Source organism: Streptopelia decaocto, assembly GCF_964273445.1.
Source record: "Streptopelia decaocto genome assembly, chromosome: 2".
In the NCBI taxonomy this organism is placed as follows: Eukaryota; Metazoa; Chordata; class Aves; order Columbiformes; family Columbidae; genus Streptopelia; species Streptopelia decaocto.
The window spans coordinates 106864537-106887336 of record NC_138655.1 but is presented as its reverse complement, the minus strand read 5'-3'; the positions used below and the strand labels follow the sequence as shown (position 1 = coordinate 106887336).

The 22800-nt window shown below is 42.2% G+C and overlaps 1 protein-coding gene across 6 annotated transcripts in view; it reads left to right on the top strand.

Annotated features, from left to right (window-relative positions):
* Positions 1-1350: 1350 nt before the first annotated feature.
* The window catches only part of BLVRA (biliverdin reductase A), a 33708-nt gene continuing 12258 nt past the window's right edge, over positions 1351-22800 (top strand). The window contains exons 1-4 of one of the 6 annotated variants that reach the window (XM_082045950.1): positions 1378-1456; positions 11304-11442; positions 20272-20399; positions 22210-22329. In XM_082045950.1, coding sequence (XP_081902076.1) covers positions 20281-20399; positions 22210-22329 — 239 coding nt within the window. In that variant the 5' untranslated portion in view covers positions 1378-1456; positions 11304-11442; positions 20272-20280. Of the gene's footprint in view, positions 1457-7991; positions 8073-11303; positions 11443-14634; positions 14852-20041; positions 20152-20271; positions 20400-22209; positions 22330-22800 lie in introns of those variants that run through there. The other 5 variants (XM_082045949.1, XM_082045948.1, XM_082045952.1 and 2 more) reach the window with 5 other exon arrangements.

Genomic DNA, 22800 nt, shown 5'->3' with positions numbered 1-22800 from the left:
ATTAGAGCTGCTGATAGGTAGATAATACAATGTGTACAATGTACAATAGTACAAAGGTAGGTAATACAATGTGTTTGAGAGGGGAAGGAAAGAATTTTAAAACATCCTGTGACATATCTGAAACATCCAGCATAGTAATGTCAGTATAAAACCCATGTTCAGATGAAGTTATGTTAGACCACAGAAGTTTTGCATGAGTTAAAACTCTATAACTGGCTCAGAAAATGTCACTTTGGAAAAGCAAATGTGGCTGGGAGGAGGCCAAGTGAGTTCTTGAAGTCTTGCTGGTAAGTTAATTGGCCAGAAGAAATTAGTGGGAAAAGATGGAAAGCAGAGTGTAGCACTCTTAAAATTTCTGCAGATTTTCAGAAAAATAAATTAAGAAATGTAGAGCTGCACTGAATTTTTAACTTTTATAGGAAGAAGTCAGACTGCTTAAGGTATTACTACTTACACATTGCATGCCCCAAGATTTGCCAGAAACAGGTTGAATAGAACACCCTCAGGTGCAAAAATAGTTACTGATTTCTACAGTTATTTCTATTGAGGTAAACGAGTACAGAAGGTTATCCTTTGTATGTGTAGTCCCAGTGTGACACAGTTTTAGGTTCCATCAAGGTCTGTAAACGCCCAACATCGGCATGGTATAGAATGATCTGTGGAATTCAGACCGTCCTCATCCTCATTCCATACACTGTTTATTGCAGGAGCTACTGGCCTCGGGGAAAATAGCTGCAGCCTCTCGGGCTTTTATCTTCCAAGCCCTGCATGAAGCAGCTGAATGTCCTGTTGCATGTAGATAAGAAATGGCAAGTAAAGAGGCTGGGAGTAAGATCTGGGTAAAAGGTGGCTCTCCAAGGAAAAGCTGGTGCTTAAGCACAGTAGGTAATGGGCCAGGAAGCAATCCCTGTAGGAAGGGAGACAAATAGTCTTGAATAAGAGCTTGTGTAACATCTGTCCTGGGCTGTCCTAGCGGCTGCTATCTGTATACCGCCTGCTTGGGGGGAGCCAGGCACAGGAGGGTTTATTTTCAGCTTGGCACTGCTGAAACTCCCAATTTTCTGAGCAGGGGCTCAGCCTATGGATATTGCTGATGTGCTGGTATCTGCAAGCCATTGCGTGACTGGGCTCTGGGGTGACCGCTGCGTGGGCTTAACTGGGGTCTTGTAAGGGTCTCCAGGGAGGTTTCAGCCCCTTGCTAGCCATGTGCAGCTTTCTAGGGGTTCTCTAAGAGAAAGCAGTCAGCTCCAGTGCCTGGCCCAGCCTTTCTGCAGCTGCCCCTGGCTATAGCCCGCCCCTATAGAGTCCTTATTGGATTCCTGGCGGAGGGGGTGTTGCTGCACTGATAGCAGCCGTGCATTGATATGCGGGAGCTGCGAAGGGTTGTATAAGAAGGAGCTGCGGGGAGCGGAGGAGAATTAAACAGGATCACATTTCTCCTCTGTGAGCTGAAGAGGTTAGTGACTATTACTTAATCTCTGCTAACTGTAATTAGAATTTGGAAGCACCGCTTTCGTCTTCTGACCCCCCCTCCTTCCACCCTTCCCAGGATTGCTTGTCACCAGCGTTTCCCCCTCGGTTGTGAAGGAGTGGGGCAGTCCTGCGAGTCAGGCTGTCCTCCCTGCTCCAAAGGCACCCATCACACAAGGGGAGACAGGCCAGCACTCGGGAAGGGAGTGGGGAACAGAGAGAAAAGAGAAAGGGAAAAGCCCTTGGTTTGGAAGAATGTTCAAGGTGGAGTGAAGCAGCACCTTGTAAATGATGTGGAAGTAGCCAAGTAGCATCATTGGGTGGCCAGAGCACTGCATGGTGAGAGCATGAGAGGTCATTTAAAACCCTCCCTAGAAAGTGTCTTCTGGGCTTGTGTTCACAAATGCTGATCTTCCTCCAAATCCTGTTAAAATCCATGTTTACTGCAGATGTTTGACACCCCCTTCTGAAACAGACCATTAACCTTGCTGTGCCTCAGTTTACCCATGCAAAAAGTGGAGATAATATTTTCCTTTTGTAAAAGGAAGTGGTGGGGCCATATTCCAGTCAGCCTTTGGTGGGAGAAAGGTGATTCTTATGTCCTCAGATATGGTACAGAATCTGTATATAAAACACATTGACACTTTGTTAACGATTATTTTATGGTCTAGTCACAGCTACTACCAGTCTCAAAAAAAATGCATCAAGGCTCAGTCTACACACAGAAAAAAGAGGCTCAGCTTTTATGTAACTCTCCTGGCATCGTGCTGGACTTCTGTGTTAGAGCTTGTTCAAACAAAACAAGGTAATGTTAATTAGGGCAACAGTCTATTTAACTGATTTTGTGTGAAATAATTTTGATCAAACTCCTTGCATTGATTTGCCAAATTAATTCTCCTAGAAAGAGGATAGTCATTGAACTATTGGTCCTCTGGTTACACATGTGAACATGGAATGACACTGTGCCAAAAATCAATAACATAGTGTTTGAGCATCTTTCTGTCGTTCATGTTGATAAATGGGAAAATAAAGACAAATCTGTTTCAGTAGTTTAAATCTAACTTGAATTTTATTTTTCACAAAATAAAAAGCAATAGGTAAATATTTAAAATTATTTTCAGCACTTTAACGTTAGTTAAAGTCTTACTAAAACCTGTTGCCACAAACAGGTCATGCAACTTAGATATTCAATAATTGATAATAAAATGTTAATGATTGATATGATTCTTACTATTTCATCAGGGAACTTCCCATATACTGGAAGGCTGATGATACTGGACTTGTCCTGGATTTACATGCACATGGTCAACAGACTTTTTTTCTAATACCAACCTCACTGTTTCTTTAGACAGTGAATTGAGTTACCATTTATGAGCAACTGGAGTTTAAATCAGTGAAGTATGCTTTGTGTTATCCTTAAAGGAATGGCAATGCTTATTTTGTATAGCTAAAAAGGAGACTCAGTCTTGGTAGTTTTCTACCTCTTATTTTTAGTATCCTCAGTATTTTCTGAATGTAGTTCTAACTGGTTGTTTTAACAACCACTCCCCCCCCCAAAAAAAAAAACAAAAAAACCAAAAAACAACAACAAAGAAAAACCAACAAACCCCAAAGACCACCACATTCAGCTCTGAAAGACTTGATTTTAAATGTCAAAGGGCCAATTTTTATTTTCTTTAATGAAGAATGTCTGCTGTATCCACAGACTTCAGAAACTAAACTCAGCAGATGAGAACAGGATGAGAAAGGGCCCACTTTGATCTTGCACTAAAAATGAACCCTTCTTGTCAAAACAAGTGAAGGTGAATGGATAAATTAACTGACCAGTTTTCAAATTAAAACTGGAATCACTTTGAATCTTGCACACGAATGTCAAGACTTAGTAAGATGCAGGAGTGGAATGCACATTGGCATTTTTGCTTTTTGATAATGACTCTGAAGTCACCTCAGTTTGATATAGTTTGTAGAGAGGATATTGCACTGTATGTTGTGCAGATTTGTTGTAAGAAGCTTCAGTGGGTGTTTTCCATTGCCACTGGTGTGGTCCATTGGAGGTCTGTGTGTGCTGCCACCCTTGGCTAGGTAAGTGTCAGCCAGGCAACAGGAGATGAAAAGCAAATCAAAACTGGAAAGAAGTGGAAAAACTAGCAGAAAGAGCTTAGATGTAATAAAGCAGTGTTTGCAGTGGGAGAATAACTCCCCAGAAAAGGATTTCCTGTGATTGACACAGTGGTACACCAACATCAACACATGCAGGACCAGGGTTAACGCATTCACCTCTAATTTTCAAGCAACTGTAGATCTTTCTGAAGCTTGTAAGTAGTACACAGTGTAGTAAAAGAACTTATGTTATACTTGTACTGCACTTTATTAAGCAAGGTGCTAAAAAGGTTACTTCACTGACAGGGTAGAGAATGGGGCTTAGGAAAGAAAAACAGTCTAAAAGCCAAGGCACTTAGCAAATTAATCCTGTAGTTAAAAAAACAAGACAAAACAAACACAAAAAACCCTAACACCCTGAGTGTATACATACTCTCTTGTAACTCAGTAGAACAAAGGTTGCTGAGGGCCTGTCCCCGTCCTCTGCAGTTAGCCTTGGACCATGGAAAGTGTTCCTATGCATGTGTCCTGGTTTAACCCCAGCTGGTAACTAAGCACCACGCAGCCGCTCACTTGTTATCCCCCAGTGGCATGTGGGAGAGAATCAGAAGGGTAAAAGTGAGAAAACTCTCTCTTGGGTTGAGATAAGGGCATTTTAACAGGTAAAGCAAAAGTCACACACAGAAGCAAAGCAAAACAAGGGATTAATTCACTCCTTCCCATGGGCAGGCAGGTGTTCAGTCATCTCCTGGACAGCAGGGCTTCATCACACGTGACAGTTACTTGGGAAGACCAACACCAGCACTCTGAACGTACCCCCTTCCTTCTTCTTTCCCCCAAATATATACTGAGCATAACATCACATGGTATGGAATATCCCTTTGGTCAGCTGGGGTCAGCTGTCCTGCCTGTGTCCCCTCAGCTTCTTGTGCACCTGGCACAGCCTCAGAAGCTGAGAAGTCCTTGACTGCTTAGCAACAACTAAAACATCAGTGTATTATCAACATTATTCTCATCCTAAATGCAAAACACAGCATGATACCAGCTACTAGGAAGAAAATTAACTCTATCCCAGCTGAAACCAGGACAGCATGTAAGGCTAAAGTGTTGCCTTACATCTTGAAAGTTTGTAGAATCGGTGCAACTGTAATAAAAACATGAATCTATGCATTTGACCTGTTTCTTCTCTACTAAGCAAGAAGATCTGTGGCTTTTTATTTAACTGAACTTAAGTGTTCCATAGACTAATGTTGCAATGCAGACAGAGCTCTGCTGTGCTAATAAGAAAACATTGCAGAAAACACACCTGGCTGGGAAAGATAATGAAATGCATTTGCCAGTCCTGTTTTTCCAGATGATTGCAATCCACCACTTTAACAACACGAGTTCAACAGTGAGCATAAAAGAAGTTTCCTTTTTTTTTTTTCCTTCCCCCTTCTTCTCAGTATAGCAGTATAAACCAGTTAGAAAGACCATGTTTGGTACAACTGGCATTCGTATTATATTATAGTAAGTATCCTAAATGATAAATTAAAGGCTGCACTACACTGGCTAATAAAGCAAGCTATTCTTATGGCTCAAGTAACATTACTGTGTTTCTTAGCTTTCCCTCTTAGTGAAATGTGTAGGCAGAAAGGGATTTTTATTGTCTTGTCGTTACCTTTGTTCTGTGAGTAAGAGCAAAGGAAAGCTGCCAGAAAGAATATGGAATTATTAAGTAATTCCATAATCCCTCAGTAAGAGGAGGAACTGGGACAGGATGTGAGAGGAAAAGTTGAGACCACAGCTGAAACACCATGGATGTTTTTTAGCTATGCTAGCAGCTATAAAGCTTTGTGAACCCTTCTGTTGCTAGGCAAAACAGCCTTTAGTCAGTATTTACTGTCTTTTGCAGTCTCCAGCACAGATTAGCAACAGAAGACTGGTTAGTCTGTAATTTTGGTGATGAATTTAGAGACCACAGTGGCTTGCTCGTACTTGTCTTTGGAGTAATTTGCTAATTTTTCCCAGGCATAGCACAATGGTGTGCAGCTGGAAGTGGCATCAGCGTGTTTGTATAGATCTCTCCAAGTTTAGTCTTAGTGACAGATACAAATATATAAAGGACTGAGATTTTTTTTTTTTGTCCCCATTAAATCTGATACATAAAATTTGGATGGAGATGGCAGATTGTCTCCTGACTTCTGTCATTGACTAAAGCTATGATTTTGCGGAGGCAGAAATCCGTGAGGAGCTCACAGGAAAGGGTAAAGATGGATTCTGTACTGGTGACAACTCACTGTCAAGTGATGAGGCTGCAACTGGAGTGGTACACTTCTGGCATTGAAGGTGACTATGGGCTTTGTCTGCATTCATTCTTGGTGTCCCACGTAAGACAGAGTAGGCCTGTTTTTTACATTAGTATGGAGTACTTGATTTGCAGTCTGAGTAACCTGGAGTGCAGTCTGTTAGAAACAGCCCTGATATGTCTTAGGTTTGTCATGCAGAAGTCAGCATAACTAGTACTGGTGACTGCTGGAAATGTTTGATCTGGGAAACATGTTTTTCATTTGGACTGTGTAATCTTTTCAAATGGCAACATCTGAGGAAAACTTTGATTTTGGAATCTGTGTTACATTTACCTCCTTGCATAGTGAAGTGGAATAGCTATCCTTGCACTTAGCCTGATTTAGAAAGATAAGACATATTGTCTTTTCTTATATGCCTGGTATCTGTAATGAGGCCTTAATACTAGGGTCTGTTGAATTATTTGCCTGGCTCTGCTTACTGCTTAAAACTAACAGTATTCTGACAGGTGTTTCCAACCCAGTTCTTTCTGGGTGGGTCCTGGTGACAACCAACCTGATGTAGTAATAGTTGCAACGTAGACATAAAGAAAACACCACAAAAGAACCATAAAAATATCCATGTTATATGGTAAAATAAACAGGACTTAAGATGGATTGATGGCAGCTGGTCTTCTGTTTTAGCGGAGAGAAAAGCTTCACATCCTTTTTCATCTTGCCTTCTGAGCAGGGAATGTGGCAACGTAATTCTCTGGCTGTTCTGAGCCCAGTTTTTCTGCTAAGACTCCACCAGACAGGATGTTGCTTTCTCAAGTGGGCAGAGATGGAGAACACACTCTTTATTCCCTGTTGTCTCTGAAGAAGTCCTAATTTTGCACCAGGGAAATGCATGATGCACCTTCCTTTTTTTTTTCAAATGCAAGGTCAGCAGTGTTCTTTTGTTCATGCACTCAGGCTGATATAGCACCTTTCAGAAAAACTGCTGGTTCACTGCAGCTTACCACCATCCCTGTCAATTGGCTGGTACTTTCCCAGCATCAAATGTCCTGTAATATCAGAGGCATAATGTTCCTGTTTTTAAAACATGGGAAGGGAAGTCCTCCTATCTTAGATGCTGCCAAGTTAGCAGCTCCTAAGGAAGCCTGAAGGTGCTGATAACCCTGGAGATTAAGTTTCTTTTTGTTAAATGACTACTAAATGAGGCTTCAACTCTTCATCTTTTGCCTTTGGATTCTCATACTGCCATGGTGACAGAGATGGCCTTTTTCATCAATAGAATCACATGAGTAGGAAGAATTGGTGCAGTTGCCAAGTCACTCTCTGTCATATTTGAAAAGTCATGGTGATCAGGCAATGTCCCCAGTGACTGGAGAAAGGGAAACATCACACCCATGTCAGGGGGTTTGGACTAGATGATCTTTAAAGGTCCCTTGCAACCCAAACCATTCTGTCATTCTAACAAAGAGAAGTTCAAAGTACATTACTTTACAGTGTGCTCATTATTATTTATTTTTTTTTTAATTTCTAACTCCCACATCACCTTATTTTTGCTCATATGCCTATTTGGAATAAACTTTCCTATTCCAGACTGCAGAACTAAAATCTGTGTGGTCAGGAGGAAAAACCATCCAGCCTGAAAGCAAGTGTAATCAAATGGCTTGTGACTCACAAGCCATGGCTTGGCCACACTATTAATGGTCTTTCTCTGACTCCATTTAATCCTAACTAAAGCCAGTGGATCCAAGTGGACTTGGAGGACAAATCATTGCAGACGGTTGTCAGTTACATATTCTGAGCTGCTGAGGCTTCATTGCTGTCTTTATCTATATAAGTCTGACCATGGGAGGGAAAAACAGAGATTTATCATCTGATAGCTAAGGCAGGCATTGATAAAACAGTGACGGCTTACAAATATCCATGTTTAGTGTTTGTGTTTGTGATACTAATGTAGCATGCCTTGTGTTTTCTGTTTCTAATGATAAAAAAGATGATTTGTCTGAAACCCAGTTTGTGGAGAGGCCTGTAGTGGTTTGACTGAAATCGGGTAAATTTTCTTCATGCAGTTAGACACTTTTGACCCTGAGACAGAGTTAATGTTTTATTCAAGTAGCTTTCCGGTCTTTGGGATCTGGTACGAAAGGAAAACACCAGATGCAGGTGCAAGGTAGCACTGGGGAGGAGCAGATCAGAACACCTGACCCAAGCTGGTCAACACAGGTATTCCATACCATGAACATCATGCTTCATATATAAGTGGGAAATTACCAGGGTCTGCTCCCTTTCCTTGATGGCTGCTGTTCGTGGGGCAGGGGGGCTCCAGTTCCTGTTCCTGCTCCCATCCCTGCTCCTGACACTGGTTCTGATCTCTGTGTTTTTACTGGACTGGTTGCCTGTCCTCAGGCCTTCATTGCTAATAGCATGCATTTCAGTGGCTAAGTATTGCCCTGTAACACTCTTCTTTGATTGTTCTGTTAAATCTGCTTCCATTCCAACCCTCAAGTCTTTCCTCCTTTTCCCTTCCTTCCCCTTGTCCCCCTACGGAAGGAAAGGCAAGAGGGAATGTCTGTCTACTGTTTTGGCCACCAGCACAGGGCTAAACAATAACAGGCCACACTCATGCATGAGATGTGAATGACTTAAATAATAGAAATTCGTCTTATACATTGGGTCTCTTTCCCAGAACCTTAAAATTCTTTGAGTTATGCTAGCAGAAGGTAAGGAGTAAAGAAGGGATTTAGACTGAGATTTTTTTAAAGCTGCAAGGCTGAATAAAGTGATGAACACGATTGCTGTTACATTTTAAAATATCTTTAATGTTACCACTGGTAGCATAGGATGGTGGTGGTTCAGTACAGCCACTCTCTTCAGAACTCAGTGACCTCTTTGTTCACTTAAAGGGATGGTGCAGTTAAGGGCATGAACTTGAGGAGGGGACAGAGCTCTTATAAGAGTAACTGTTATTTCAACGAAATATTGCAGAAAAGGTCCAGTGAACTACGTATTGCCTGCTCCTGAACCTTTGCAGTAACTGAGTTGTTGCAAAGTTAGGAGGTTGTGCTGATCCTGCCTTTGATGGGATATTATCAATTTGTTCAGTCATAGTTGTTGTAAATAAAATACTGGTCCACAGTAAGTAGATCGCTGTGTCAGAGGAAACGAAAAGAGTCATACTTGGTTGTTTTGTCCTGGTTACACGGCCATGCTGGTTGTCAGTAGGCTGTGTATTTAAACTACTCCTCTGAGCAGGCATTCAGCTTCAGTAAAACCTTCAAGCCCCACATCTTTGAAGATATATTGTGAGGAGTAAAGGCTTTTAAAAAGCCTTTTCACCAATTATGGTTATTTTTGAAGACATTTTGGTGGGGGTCATGAGTTCTGGTAGGTGCTGCCAGCAGCTTCACTGTTCCGAAACCAACGAGATTTAACAAAGTATGTAGAACCTACAGTGCCCCTAATACACTGGCACAATCCATCCTGTATCCTTCTCTAGCTAATTTACTGTGTGAACCCAAGCATCAAGTCAGGTTATCATTTTTTATGAGTTTCATATTCATTACATATCTATGTGCAAGATTGGAATACAAGAACTGGGAGTTGCAATATGTATTCATTTCTCTTTAGACAAGTTTTCATTTTAGTAGTTGTTGGAGTGGCTTGAGCCAAATAGGATCGTCTGCTTTGATTGCAATTGGAGCCAACTCGATGGCTGCTTTTTAGGTCCTTTTGGAGACTTTTGGAACACTGAATCTGTTGATGGCGGATCTGTAAAGAGGCAGACAGCTGTAAATAGGAGCTGTCTTGTAGGTCATTCTTTTGCTTGTTTGTCAAGCCTGAGCGTGAGCCTGAGCATGTCAAGCTCTAGGTGGGCACACTTGAAGGTTCATGCTTAGGCATGCTCAGAGCTGCCTCACTGTACAGGCAAATCAAAACTAGTGGGTAATTTAACCATCTTCTTGGCATATAAAACTACTTGTCTGCTTGTAGAAATTGTGGGGTTTGATGGGGGTAGACCTAGGAATTGGAAGGGAAAATGTGGAGTTTGCTTTTGCAATGTGTCTGGTTATACACAAGAAAAGCAGTGTTCTTCCTAAATCTTTGCAGGAGACTTAATGTGCAGTTGAAGCGCTGTGGGAAATATGCTTTTACAGCATTCCTGTAACCTTTTAAATTTGTTTTTAATTAGCTTTCTTATTAGTATGATTTAAGAAGGATGCCACACGCCCCCTCTAGTGGCTGATATTTTGGTAAAGGTGTTTTCAGTTTCTTGGGACAATTTTAACAGATAAGTAGCACGTCAGGACTACTTGACTGCTAAATGACATTGAATGACTGACTCTTCATGAAAAATACTGAGCTCTAAAGTTAGGAGGGATTTGAGTAACCTCAATTGTTAATCTTAATTCAAAAGCGCTTTTTCCCCCCCTTCTCTCAAGCAATTGCTGCCATTGGTAGATTTCCAAAATTTGATGGGAATGGAGAGCACCCATGGCATTTTTCAGGCCCTACTGAGGAGCGGTAGACTGATAAAATGACAGAGGTGTTAGCCATTGCATGCGTAATTTTTAAGGTTACAACATTATGCAAAATGTTATCTACTTCTCGAGTTATTTCTATTTAGTTATTAGAAAAAAGTCTATCACACTCAATTTATTTTAGAAAAGTGAAAACATTTTTGCTGGGATAGGGGAAGAGAAATCAGCTAAAAAAATTACACTTGTCTGACCAGCTACAATTTGTTTGCTTTGAAGAGAGTGTGGGACAGGCCTCTGGTGTTATGAATTGCCATCATGCTAATGATGGAGTCAGAGGGTTCCATCAGCCATGGTGAGGAATATCTTTATCGTGACTGCAGCTTGTAGCAGGAGTGCTTTTTTTGTTTGGGGAATTCTCAAAATAGGTCAGCCTGTTACAGATCTGGGATGCGATGACCTTTAGTGGACCGGAAGATAGGTATCATCTATTGGATTGAGTCCATAAGGATATTAAAAGATACTTGTGGCTGGATAAGTGTTTTGTTCTTGTGCCTGCTAGTATTACAGTAAACAGCAAAAGCTCTTAATGTATTTGTAGGAATATTCTCATTGATATAAGTGGGATTACTTGGGATTAAAGCTAAGCATGCATATAACTCCTTGTAGAGTTTAGGTTTCAGATTAATTTGACAGCAAGAGAAAGGAAAAAAACAAACCAAAACATTTTTCTGTCATGCATCATATGACATTGTTTTATATTGATATTTCAATACAAACCTAAGTTATAGCCACCTTTTCTAGATGTCTGATCTGTGTGGCATTTCCTACAGTGAAGAGAAAGGTTGTAATAATACCTACTTCTTACAGTGCACTTATAATGAGAAGGTCTGAGAGTGCTTTACAGAAGAGACGTACTTCCTCTGCTCTTTAACTGGGAGGACTGACAGGGAAAGGGGATGTGGTTTGCTTCTTGTAGGTCACCCAGTAAACTTCTGGAAGAAGGCAGGAATATAGCCTGGAAACACAGCTTTCCTACTTCTACCCAGCCCAGCTCTGCATTCGTTAGGTCCTCTGCAGAAGAAAACGCTTGTAGAAAGTCCTGCGGTAATTGGCGGGTAAATTCAGGGGCTGATGTAGTAATTGAAACAGTATTTCTGAACATTTTCCTGTAATTGTCCGTCATCACTTTCATTTGTATTACAGCAAAGGCTTGGAAGCCACTGCTAGCATTGGAGTTTATCTGCAAGGCACTCGTGAATCTATCAAGTGAGCTGGAGAAGTTTCTTTTTTTGATAGGTAACATAGCAAAAAGAAAATGACCAGCATAAGAAGGGAGAGGAATGTGCTGAGGTTATTTGGCATGTCTCAGCTCCTTGCCCTGTCAGCTACACCTCTTGTGATTAGCTCCGAGTAAAGTTTTCCCAAAAATGCAGATAGAGATGAGTAGTCCTATTTTTATTTTTTTTAATGGAACATGAAAAGCTCTCGATTTTAAAAAGTGTAAGAGTCAGCACAAACAGCAATGTCTTTGTATCCAATAGGTGTTTAAGCAGAGCCTCAGTAGTTATTTAGCTGTGCAGAGGCTTTGGTGGCTTTATTGTTCTGCAGGGAAGCCAGGGTACATAGTGGTCCACAGATACCTGGCAGAGTTCAACTTTGTGGTAGCTTTAGTGTTTATGTGGGTGTTAAATCAAAAATGTGGTGGGGGATGTGTTTCATGCCTTTTTTTTCCTTTTTTGTTCTTTGAGCTATTACAATTTTTAGCTTTACTCAGGGTTATTTTCTCCAGCCTGTTTTCAGGCACAGGCTAGTACTACAGCAATAATGTTGTTTGATTATGTGGAAAATTAGGATCTATGGATTACCGATAGCTCCATACCACTGCTCATTCTCCTGAGTGCTCATCTAAAACTGGACTTTACTCCAAAGTAACTGACAGTCACTTGCTAAAACACTCTTCTGCCACCATAGACAAATGCACTTTGAAAAACTGTTATAGCACATTAAAGCCTGAAAGAAACTTTTGGCACTGTCTGTGGCTCTCTTTGCTTTAGTCGCATACTGCTTAGCCACATACAAGCAGCCTTTTGGTTAAAGAATAGCTGTGATGAGGCTGCAGTTATGTGGGATTGTTTATTTACCCACCAGAAGTTTCATAAGGCTCTTGGTAATTCACTCCAGAGTAGTTCCTGGAAACTTAACATTAGAAGTAGGGTGGTGGTTGTATTTTTTTAAGAGGATATTTTTATAAAATAAGAACTGGAACTCTTCAATTCTCTGTTGTTTGTTTGGGGTTTTTGTTTTTGGGGTTTTTTTATTGTTTTTTTTTGTGGTTTGTTGTTTTTTTTTTTTTTTTTTTTAGTTATGAGCCAGACCAAGGACTTAGCTTCTCTGCGCATCTCTGGGACTCTATCTCAGATGTTTTATTTGCTTTTATTATTTTCCTCTTCGGACTAACACCCAAATTTGAAACACAAAGGGTAACTACCGACAGAGAGCAGGATAAAATGGTCATTCATACCCATGCACGTATGTCACAGCACATCTGACTCAGTCCTCTACAGGGTGGGATATGTCATGTATTAAAAACAGATTTTCAGATTCTTCCAGTACCTCTCATGCTTTTATATTAGTTTTGTGAAATGTTTTTGCTGCAAGCATGGAGTTGCAGGCTGTGGAGAGCAACCTCACTGTGACTGGAGTCTGAACTGTTGCAGACTCTGGAGCTACTAAAGTTGCAGATGTATGTTTTAAGAGAAGTTCTCCTTTCTACTTAACTATTAATGCTGGAGACAGTGTATCTGTCAAGTATCTCTGACAAGGGCAGTCATTTATTATTAACCATCACTGTATATGATAAAGGTGCTTGTTCAGCAGCTGTATCACAGCGTCTGACCATACTTGTATCAACTTCAGCTTTGGCAGCTAGCTGGAAAACCAGAGTTTAATCAGTAAACCTGGGCAAATAAACCTACATATAAGTGTAAACCAATGCAGGTGTGTTGTTCAAATAGCATTTAAAAGGCAGGAGGAAAAGGCCATTCTGGCTGTTTCCACAGCACAGTGGTGCCAGTCAGGATGAGAGACACTTTTTTGCTGGCAAAGCTCTGCTAGAGTTGGTGCCTCAAAGGTATAACTCGCCAGAGCCTGCATGTTACGATAACCAGAGAGATGGGTGTGAGAGACAGAGAGATGCTGGGGAGGGTTGACACTTAAGACCATAACAAACAACTCTCAAGGAAAATGTATGTGGTTGCTCACGGCTTCTAGGTGCTGTTGTTTTCCTCTGAAATGTGGAGACTGTAAATGGTCTTGGCAGGTTTTCAAGAAAATTTCTGCCTCTCATTTTATGTCCAATTAATGTTTGAAAGAGAAGTAATAAAGAGGGTGGTGGGGGTTGCCTTCCTGACTGTCTCTTTCTTGCAGAAGGATTTTACTTTTATCTCTAGGTTGCAGCAAAGGCACGAGCTCCTGCTCCAGCATGTTAGCATTTGAACAATTATTTTCTTTGCCTCCGTTTCTGTTTCTCCTTTTTCTTCAAGGTCTGCCTTTAGCTAGAATTAACACAGCCTTTTTTGAGTCTGCTTTCTTAAGGTACTTCAGCACATGCAGAGGTTAAAGCACATAAGTGGTTTCTTGCAGAGCAAAGGATATTTATGCCTTTGAATAGGCTGCTAAATTGGAGCATTTGTGCAGCTCTTCCCTTTTAAAAAACAACACTAACAAAAGCCACATTGTTCAGTTTTTGCTTTCTCTACTCCAGGCAGATGCATCTTGCTAGGAGTAGACAATATGAGAGTAAGATGTGGTGACACTGGCTGTACTAACACCCTGTGTACAGCATCTGCCAGGGCTCTGGGTATTTGAAATCAGAGATGTAGGGCTGGAAGGGACCTTGAGGTTTCAGCTTGTTGATTTTACAGTGACTGTTGCTGTCTGTCCAGCATTGCTGTAAAAACATCTATCAAGGAAGATTCTGCAACCCCCCTCTCAGGGTTTTGCTGCCATAACAGAGAAAACATTTTCTATGATGTCTAATCCACAAGTCTGCTGCAAAGGGAGCTCTGGAGAACTTCCTCGGTCCAGCCTGGTTTATGTTACGGGAAAATACTGGCTGAATTGGGTGGCTTGAGAGGGTCGAGGCTGCTCAGCTCTGTGGCCCCTGGTCCAACCAGCAGTAACGCTGAAAACATATTCCCAGTCAGCAGATGTACTCAGAGGATACGTGTACACCGTGTATATACACTTGTATGTGGCCAGCCATACAGATCACAGACAGAACGCTCACAAAAACACAGACAGCACCAGCAGCCACATCCTCTTCCCCTCTCTGGCAGAGCAGGATGGAGGTCTGCTAATGAGAATGTATGTATGTATGTATTTACAAGGTGGATCCTTCCAGTGGCTGGGCTCAGACACTCCGTGTGTCAAATAGCTGCCCCTGAATCTTCATGTCCCCGGTTGCTGGTCTCTGGCCATCTGAGTCCCCCTTTACTCACAGGAGCAGTGGGATGTGGCTGCCAGGTCAGTATGGATTGTATTGTGTGTTTTTAAGTGGCAGGTAGGAACTTACAACATGTCAGACTCAGGTTTGGTAGAACTATAGGTTTAATGTAAGCAAAGATCTGACAGGTATAGAAGGGGATGTTGGAGAGAGTGAAAATTGCTGAAGAATTACTTGTGGGAATGAAATGGTTCAACAGCTGAGTATGCAAAAGTCAACTAACCTTGACAGCAGTATTTTCAGATTAAGTGCTCATTTGTGAAGTTTCTGCTATTCTTAAGATATGTGTGGCAGTAAAGTGGTAGTTATTTGAAGTAGCACACTTAAAAAGACCAGTCTGGGAGAGCTTGAGTAAAGACTCCCACATTACTGTTATGCTATTGCAGGTGACATTAATTGGAAAATATTTTTATTTCAGATGCAAGTCACTCATTCATACCTGTGGGAACAAGATTTTGAAAACTGCAGGGAGAGTGCATGAGGCTTACTGAAATTCTCTATGTATCATGAGATAAAGTACCTGTTCTCATCCTGTAATATCTAGAGATGCCATGAAAAATTTTCTTGAAGGGGAGATAATTTGTAAGTTCTGCCTTTTATCTTGCTTCTGCACAACCTTAGTGATGTTGCACAAAACAGAGGTAAGCCTCACTTCCCTAAAGCCTACCTCTACGCGTTAGCACTTTTGAGATATAGGGACTGAAGTGCCACTGTGATTTCACTGGGAAGGAACACATTTGCTGGGTGACCAATCCCTTTGGACATTGCCTGTTTTGCTGCTGAATATTCCTATTTTACTGCTAAATTTTGCAAGAATCCTTGGGTATAGGGGACTTTTTTTTTTTTTTTCTGTAGTCTGTATCTATTTAATGGAGGAAATAAGCAGCACAAGCACAGAAAATTCAATGGAGAGCAGAAGGATGACAAGGTGATGATATTTTGGTGTAGGATGGATGATCCTCTTCAGCTAGATGCCTTTCTTGGGTCTGCTTCTGTGCCATGCAGGGCTCATCTCCCTGAGTAAGAGGAGGCACTCGTGGCTGCTGGTAGGGAAGAGCTCCCACACCAGTCAGCAGCTGCCATGCTCCTTGTGCCAGTTCAGAGGGGACCCTTGGTGGGGCTGGCAGCACTGCCTGTGACCAGGCCAGGGCAGTTGCTGTGGGGCGGTGGGAGACACTCTTCAGTCACAAGCTGTGAGCATGAAGGACATCACTCTCTCATTTTCTCACCAGCCCCTTTGCTTTCATATAACCAGTCAGGAAAGGATGGAGAAGAATGCTTTTAGACCCTGGCTGATGTACTGTTCTATCACTTACTGTACAATTTTTCAGTACAACAGGAGTCAAAGTTCAGCAGCCTTTAAAATGCCTCTGAAATATTTTTTCGAAGCTTGAACTGAGGTCACCTATCTTAAGAAAAAGGCATGGAAGACAGGCAGTTTATGGTTTAGGCTTCCTCTTTTATCGCTTTTGTGCTTGAAAGACAACTGTAGCTGTTATCCTAGTGTAAAGGTATGAACTGAGCAGTAAATTTTCATATATTAATCTGGAATCTCAGATGAGTGTTCTGTATTCTGTTCTTACCTGGTTCATGACAGTTCCAAAAAACATCTAATTTACCTTGCTTCCTAAGCATGTCTAGGTTTTGTTATGTGACTCACGTGAGGATAATAAAAAGCAGCAGCAGGGTTGCAGACGTGGTGATTTTTCTCTTAGCTACATGCGTTAAGGAAAGCTTCTTAATGCACATGTAGTAGCTGTCTCTTTCCGTGTGGATACTGTATTAGCCTGCAAACCCTTGACCTGGACCAGTGGCTGGTTGCTATGGCAACAGGTTGCATAGTAACAGGCTTTGTTCCTATCTTGAAATCATATTGCTTCTCTTAAATGTGACTTTTAGGGAGGTCAGAAGTTGTTCATCAGATGAAACTAGGAAAGTTTTTTAAATGAGAGGCAAAAATATTGATGTTCAGCAATCTGAGCATCTGCTGAGAGAGGTGTTCTTTGTTCACGGCTGTTGAGGAAGGTAGTCAGCTCCCCCACCTTTTCCAGTTTGTTGAAGTGGAGGTCAGCAGCTCTGCAGAAAAAAAAGCAGTTCTTGGAAACAAGATGACTGTAGGAGCTTCAGGGGAATTTGTCTGCTGTGCGACTCCCACTCCCAATCCTCCTCAAGGCAGTAGGCAAATATTAACAGCTTAACACTCCACTAACCTTGAAAATTTCTGAACTTAAAGTAAGCCCCTGATCAGCTGGACTGCTTCTAAACCTCTACTGACCTGGTCCTGATTCACACTGTAGCCCTTCGTGAATCTAAATTTTAAGGGATTACAACCATAAACTTCAGAAGAGCAGTTTTTTGGCTTTTCAATGGCTCTGCTTGTCAAGGTCCTATGGGCGACTGCCCTGGTGTGCTGAGAGGCTGAGACTGATCTACAGGAATGACCTTCCTGGAGCACAGGCACCCCACTCATGTTCTGCAAGCAGAGCCAAGAATGGCAGAAAGCTGGTGTAAATCAGCAGGAACCTCCTGACTGAGCTCAAACACAAAAAGCAAGTGCACAAGCTGGGAGGGACTATCCAGGAGGGACATAGACACTGTGGCCAAGCTTGCTGGGATGGAGCTGGGAAAGGCAAAGCTCAGCTGGAAAATGAGCTATGGGAGGGTTTTCTCTGGGTATATTCACAAGAAAAAGAGCACTGAGAAAGTATGAGCCTGGTGCTCAGTGGAGCTGGGATGAAGGAAATTAAAGGCACTTGATGCCTTTTTTCACTGAAGCTTCTACTAGTAAGGTCTGTCCTCAGACCTCCTGTATTTCTGAGTCTGCTAACAGTAGAGGAAGACAGTGATACAGGTCTTGAGTTAACTGGATGTACAGCAGCCCCTGGCACCAGACAAGGTACATCCAGGGGTGCTGAGGGGTTTGGCTGTATGTCACTGTGAAGACACTTGGTGATCAAGGGAGGTTCCTGGTGACTGCAAAAGGGCAGGTATTGTTCTTCTCTTCAGTACAGTTAAACGTCTTTATTACCACCTGGACGACAGGATGGAGAGCAGCTTTGTCAAGTCCGTGAATAAAATGAAACTAGTGGGAAAGGCCGATACACCAGAAGGGCCTGGGCAGGCTAGAGAAACAGCAAACAAGAATATAATGATGTTCATCAAAGGCAAACGTAAGAGTCCCTTGTCCAGGGCGGAATAACCCTGTGAAACAGTACAGGTTGAGGACTGCCTGACTGGAAAGCAAGATAGTGCCCTGCAGATGCTGGTAGACAATTTGAACCTCACGCCACAGCATGCTCTTCTAGCAAAGAAGACCAACCGTGTCCTGGACTGAATTCGCAAGAGTGTAGCCAACAGATCCTGGTTACGTCTGCAGTGCTGTGTCCAGTTTTGTGTACTGTGGTATGAGAAATAAGTTTAATACAGGAGCAAGTCCAGTGGAAAGACATCAAGATGGTCAGGGGGCTGGATTAGATGATGAATGAAGAGAGGCTTCAGAGCCTCCAGAAAAGAAGTGTAAAAGGGGGTATTATCACTGCCTACGTCTTTCTGATAGGAGAATGTAGGGGAGCTAGAGCCATATTATTTTCAGAGAAGTGCGGTGAAATGGCAAAAGGCAATGCAGGAAACTCTGAGTAGATAATAAGAAGTTGTTCTTGTTGTGAGGGTGGTCAGACACTGTGGCAGAGGTCCTGATGTTGCTGGATTGCCATGCACGGGAGCAGTCAGAACCCAGGCATGGCCTTGCTGTGGCAAAGTGGGGTTTTGGTCGTGTGACCTCCAAGGGCTCCTTCCAGCCAAGATCATTCTTGAAATCTCAGTCTCTCCTCTTTGGCCATAGATAAAAGCAAGTGTAACTGAGATCCCAGACCAGGATTCTGCCTGTGGATGGAACTGAAAATGGGTTGTATGGTTACGTTACCTTTCTTTCCAACCCTCTCTCTCAGCCCCACACATCTCTCTTCCCTGGTGAGCAGTGTCATCACATTATACCTGAAATATTTGGTAATGACGTGTCACTGTAACCCCCCTAGAGAACTCTTCCAATATCACTCATTTTTTCTTTTATATTAAACATGCCACTCTGTGTTTTACCCTTGTACCCTTTTGACATGTATAAAGTAAGCAGGATTCAGCACTGACAGGAATATATACGTAGGCGGGAGCTTATAGAAAAACAAAATCCAGATGTGACATGTGGAGCTTCATTTACTTTTTTTTTGTGCCAGTTGATGTAATTTGTTACCAGCTGTCATCCTCTAGCACTGGCAGAACAGTCACTTATGGCTGTGCTGCTGCACTGTGATCCTATCAGACAAGAGGCACAAGGAGGAATGAAGTGGGATTGTCCATATATCCCTTTAAGTGTCAGAAGGATTTGAAGGGCTGCAGCTGGGTAGTAGAAGTGATTGAAGAAGTTCACTCAGGTGAAGAGATTGGCAGTGGCAGGAAGGAGAACAACAAAACAGAAAAAAACAGAGTTTGAAGGGATGCTGTCATAGGATGGAAGGAACAAAAAATGCAGAGGGGCTGACTTGGCTTGGCTTTAGGCCATTTTTCCTGTAAATCTTCACAGAGTTTTGCTAGTCCTCAGCATGGTGGAACAGTGCAGGTTTGAAAGGTTACGCTGGTTGCCCAGTGCTTCCGCAAATCTAAGGCAAATCATAGAACCAACAGAATAATTTATTACCAGTGGCCCAGCAGTCTGGCCAACGAGTGCAATACCTGGCTTGTCCTCTGTATGATGCAATTGTGTCAGGAATGTGCTTTTGGGAGACGTAAATCTTGAGGACATGCCTGCTTGTCATTAAAGAGATGGCAGAGCTTTCTTTGTGCGTGGAAATGTCAAGCAAGCATCTTGACCAAATTACCAGATGGTTGGTTGCATCGTGACATTGTAGGACGTGCCGGTGATTACATGGGGGAAGAAATGATGCTCTTTGCTTCCTGTCCCAAAGTATTCCGGCTATGCTGCCGTGTGCTGTGAGTGTCTGTGTGGGACCCCGAGGCAGGCTGTGTTGCAGATGCTCAGGAAGTCAGCAGGGTTTATATAAAGCTTTGCTGGGTTTGCAGAACCTTTTGGCTCCTTTCCAGCATGGAAGCACTGATATAAATAGAAGAATGTCTCACTTTTGAAGTCTGCCTTCTATTCACAGAAGGGAAGAACTTTGTGCCAGAGCTGTGATATAATAGCTGTTAAATACAAGCCTCAAGACTTGTCCTATGACAGGCTGAACCACTTGACCAGATTTCAATGGGATGCAAGTGAGCTCAGTAGCCTGTAGCATCTCTGTTAGCTGCTTGCTGACATTTGAATAAGGTTTGGCTATAAGAGAGCACAGTTCAAGAGTAATCCATCCTCCTACCTCCCTCTCAGCTTCTCCTCTCCCTGCTAAAAGAAAAAAATGTTGCTCTTTTTTTTTTTTTTTCCTTTGATCAGATTAACAAAATGTTTGGGACTGTGGTGGTTGGAGTTGGAATCGCTGGCTTAGCACGGATCCGAGACTTGATGAATCCAATGCCTTCCAGCCCTTCTGAGCACCTCAAACTCTTTGGATTTGTATCCAGGTTAGAAATTTAGTCTTAGCATGTTTCATATGGATATTGTAATGTTTCTTCCTCTGGTGCACTTGCTTTTCCATGTGGAGGACTATTATTTGAAGGGGGCAGTGGATTAATATCCAAAGTTTTACATTTCTCTTATAATTAAGGCTGTCTGAAAAGGGAATGTTTGTGCAAACATGCCAGTCATTCTGAGTGGCAGCTGGGGAAAAGCACAGAAAGTTTTGCAAGAGGGAACAAATAGGTTACCTTAGTGAAATACCTTGCAGAAATGACTAAAATAAAAGCTAAGATTCATTCTCACTGCAGAATATGTTTGATAAAAAGAAATGCAATTTTGTCTGACTGAAATTTCCTGTAGGTTTAGGATGGTGCAGACAATAATTGCATTAATGAGGTAATGTCTGCATTAAATTTATAGAAATGTTTAAAAAACACAAGATGTTTTATGAAGTTTTTAAAAACGTCTTTTTTTTTTTTTTCTACAAAAGCACATGTCGTAGAGCTCCTAACACTGCAACTGCATCCTAAAATTATAATTTTTTAAAAAACCAAATACCAAACCTGTAGATGTCTTTAAAGAAAATCTCATCATTTAGTACATGCAGTTAGGTTGCCTCTGAGAGGGCAGCTTTATGTTTTTTCTCACTAGCTTGGGGCCATGGAAATTTAGCAAGACTGTGTTACGCCTATACCCCCCTCTGAGCATTCCTGGTAAACTGTCTGCCCCATAACAGTGGAGCATAAAGGTTTTAAATAGTTAGGCGGTACATGTATGGATCTCAGACTGTGAATGTATTTTTCCAGCTATATTTAAATCATGCAGTCAGGGTTGTTTGAGACTGAAAGGACCCATTAGGTCATGCAATTTACCTCGCTGCCAAATTCCCTGTTGCTTCCCTGATGCCTTTGCTAGTGCTACAGCTAGCCTTGGACAACACTGAAGACAGGATTTATTGCTTCTGTTGAGACACAGTGCTGTCGAAATGCATGGTTCACAGACAGCTTGCTTGTCCTTTGCCTTGCCCTTTGCCTTCCAGTCACATACAAACATTACCTGTCTTTGCTTTCAAGTCCTGCTTCTGGCCTACCCTCATGCTATCTGTCATCTGTCCTAAGACTGTCAAGGTGTCTGCTCCAGTCTTTCTTAATGGAAAGGGTTTTTGGGGGGAGTGTGTGTGCGTGTTTCTTATTCAGGTGGAGATGTGCTCGGGGTGGTGGCTGAGAGAGCCGTCCCCTTAGCACTGACATGGAGTGTGTGTTGCAAGGAGTGGGCCATCATAGCCAAGCATCTGCTTTGTCCCTTCCCTGCCTGTCTGTATTTCTTGTAGTTGCATATGGCCCTGCCAACTCAAGTGCTTTTACCCACGTTGTCCAACATGGTGGAGAGAATTCTCCCACAGGAGCACAGTCCTCTTTCAAGTAATGCTCTTAAAATGGCTCCTTCATAATAATGCTTATTATAAAACAAAACACCAAAACAAAACACTCCCCCCCCCCCCCAATAACAACAACAAACAAAAACCAAATAAAGAAACAAAACCCAAAACACTGTACACTTGAATAGCAGGACAGTTTCTATACTGATACCAGCACCCAAGCACTGACCCATCTGTTTTCTTCCTTCGTACACTCCACTTCTGTCTGTAAGTGATCTTGCCCTTCCTGAATTAGAAGCTGCCTTTGTTCTACCCCAGTTGAAGGCAGTGAGAGAGTGGTCCGTGGGAACAGTTTTTAAGTGCTGCTGCACAACATGCAATTGGGAAGAATGGATTGTGATGCTTACGCTCTGGTTGTATTTATGCTAAATGCACAGGAGGAGTTTTGGCAATATTAATGAGGCCAAGCAGATTAGCCTGGAAGATGCTCTAACAAGCAAAGAGGTCCATGCAGTCTTCATCAGCACAGAGAACAGAAGCCATGAAGAAACCATCAGGTATTTTGAGTTGGTTTTTGGTTTTGTTTTGGTTTGGTTTTCCTTCCCTTTTCCCACCCTTTCGCCTGTAATTTAGAAGCACAGAGGAGCTGTGTAAAGCTGTTGCTTAAGAGGATGTGGACACTGGAGGAGAGACTGCCAGACTAGAAGCCTGAAGTGAATGATAGTGAGTTCCCTAGAGCACACAAGAAGCCCTGGAAGAGAGTAGGATTTAAGATGCATTCATTTCCCAAGTAATTCAAATTGCATACGTCTAGGCCTGTGTTTGATTGACAGGCAGCTTAAGACAGGATCTAAAGCCTTTCCTCACAGATTATATAGAGGAAGGGCATTCCACTCCCCCATTCCAGCCACTCAAGTGTCTGGATGTTAGAAATTGTGATGCTTTATGCTGCGGCATTTTAGCGACTTGCTGCAGGTGAGTGAGGGAATTCTGTGGAAAAAGGAGGATTACAAGTCAACTCTCCTGGT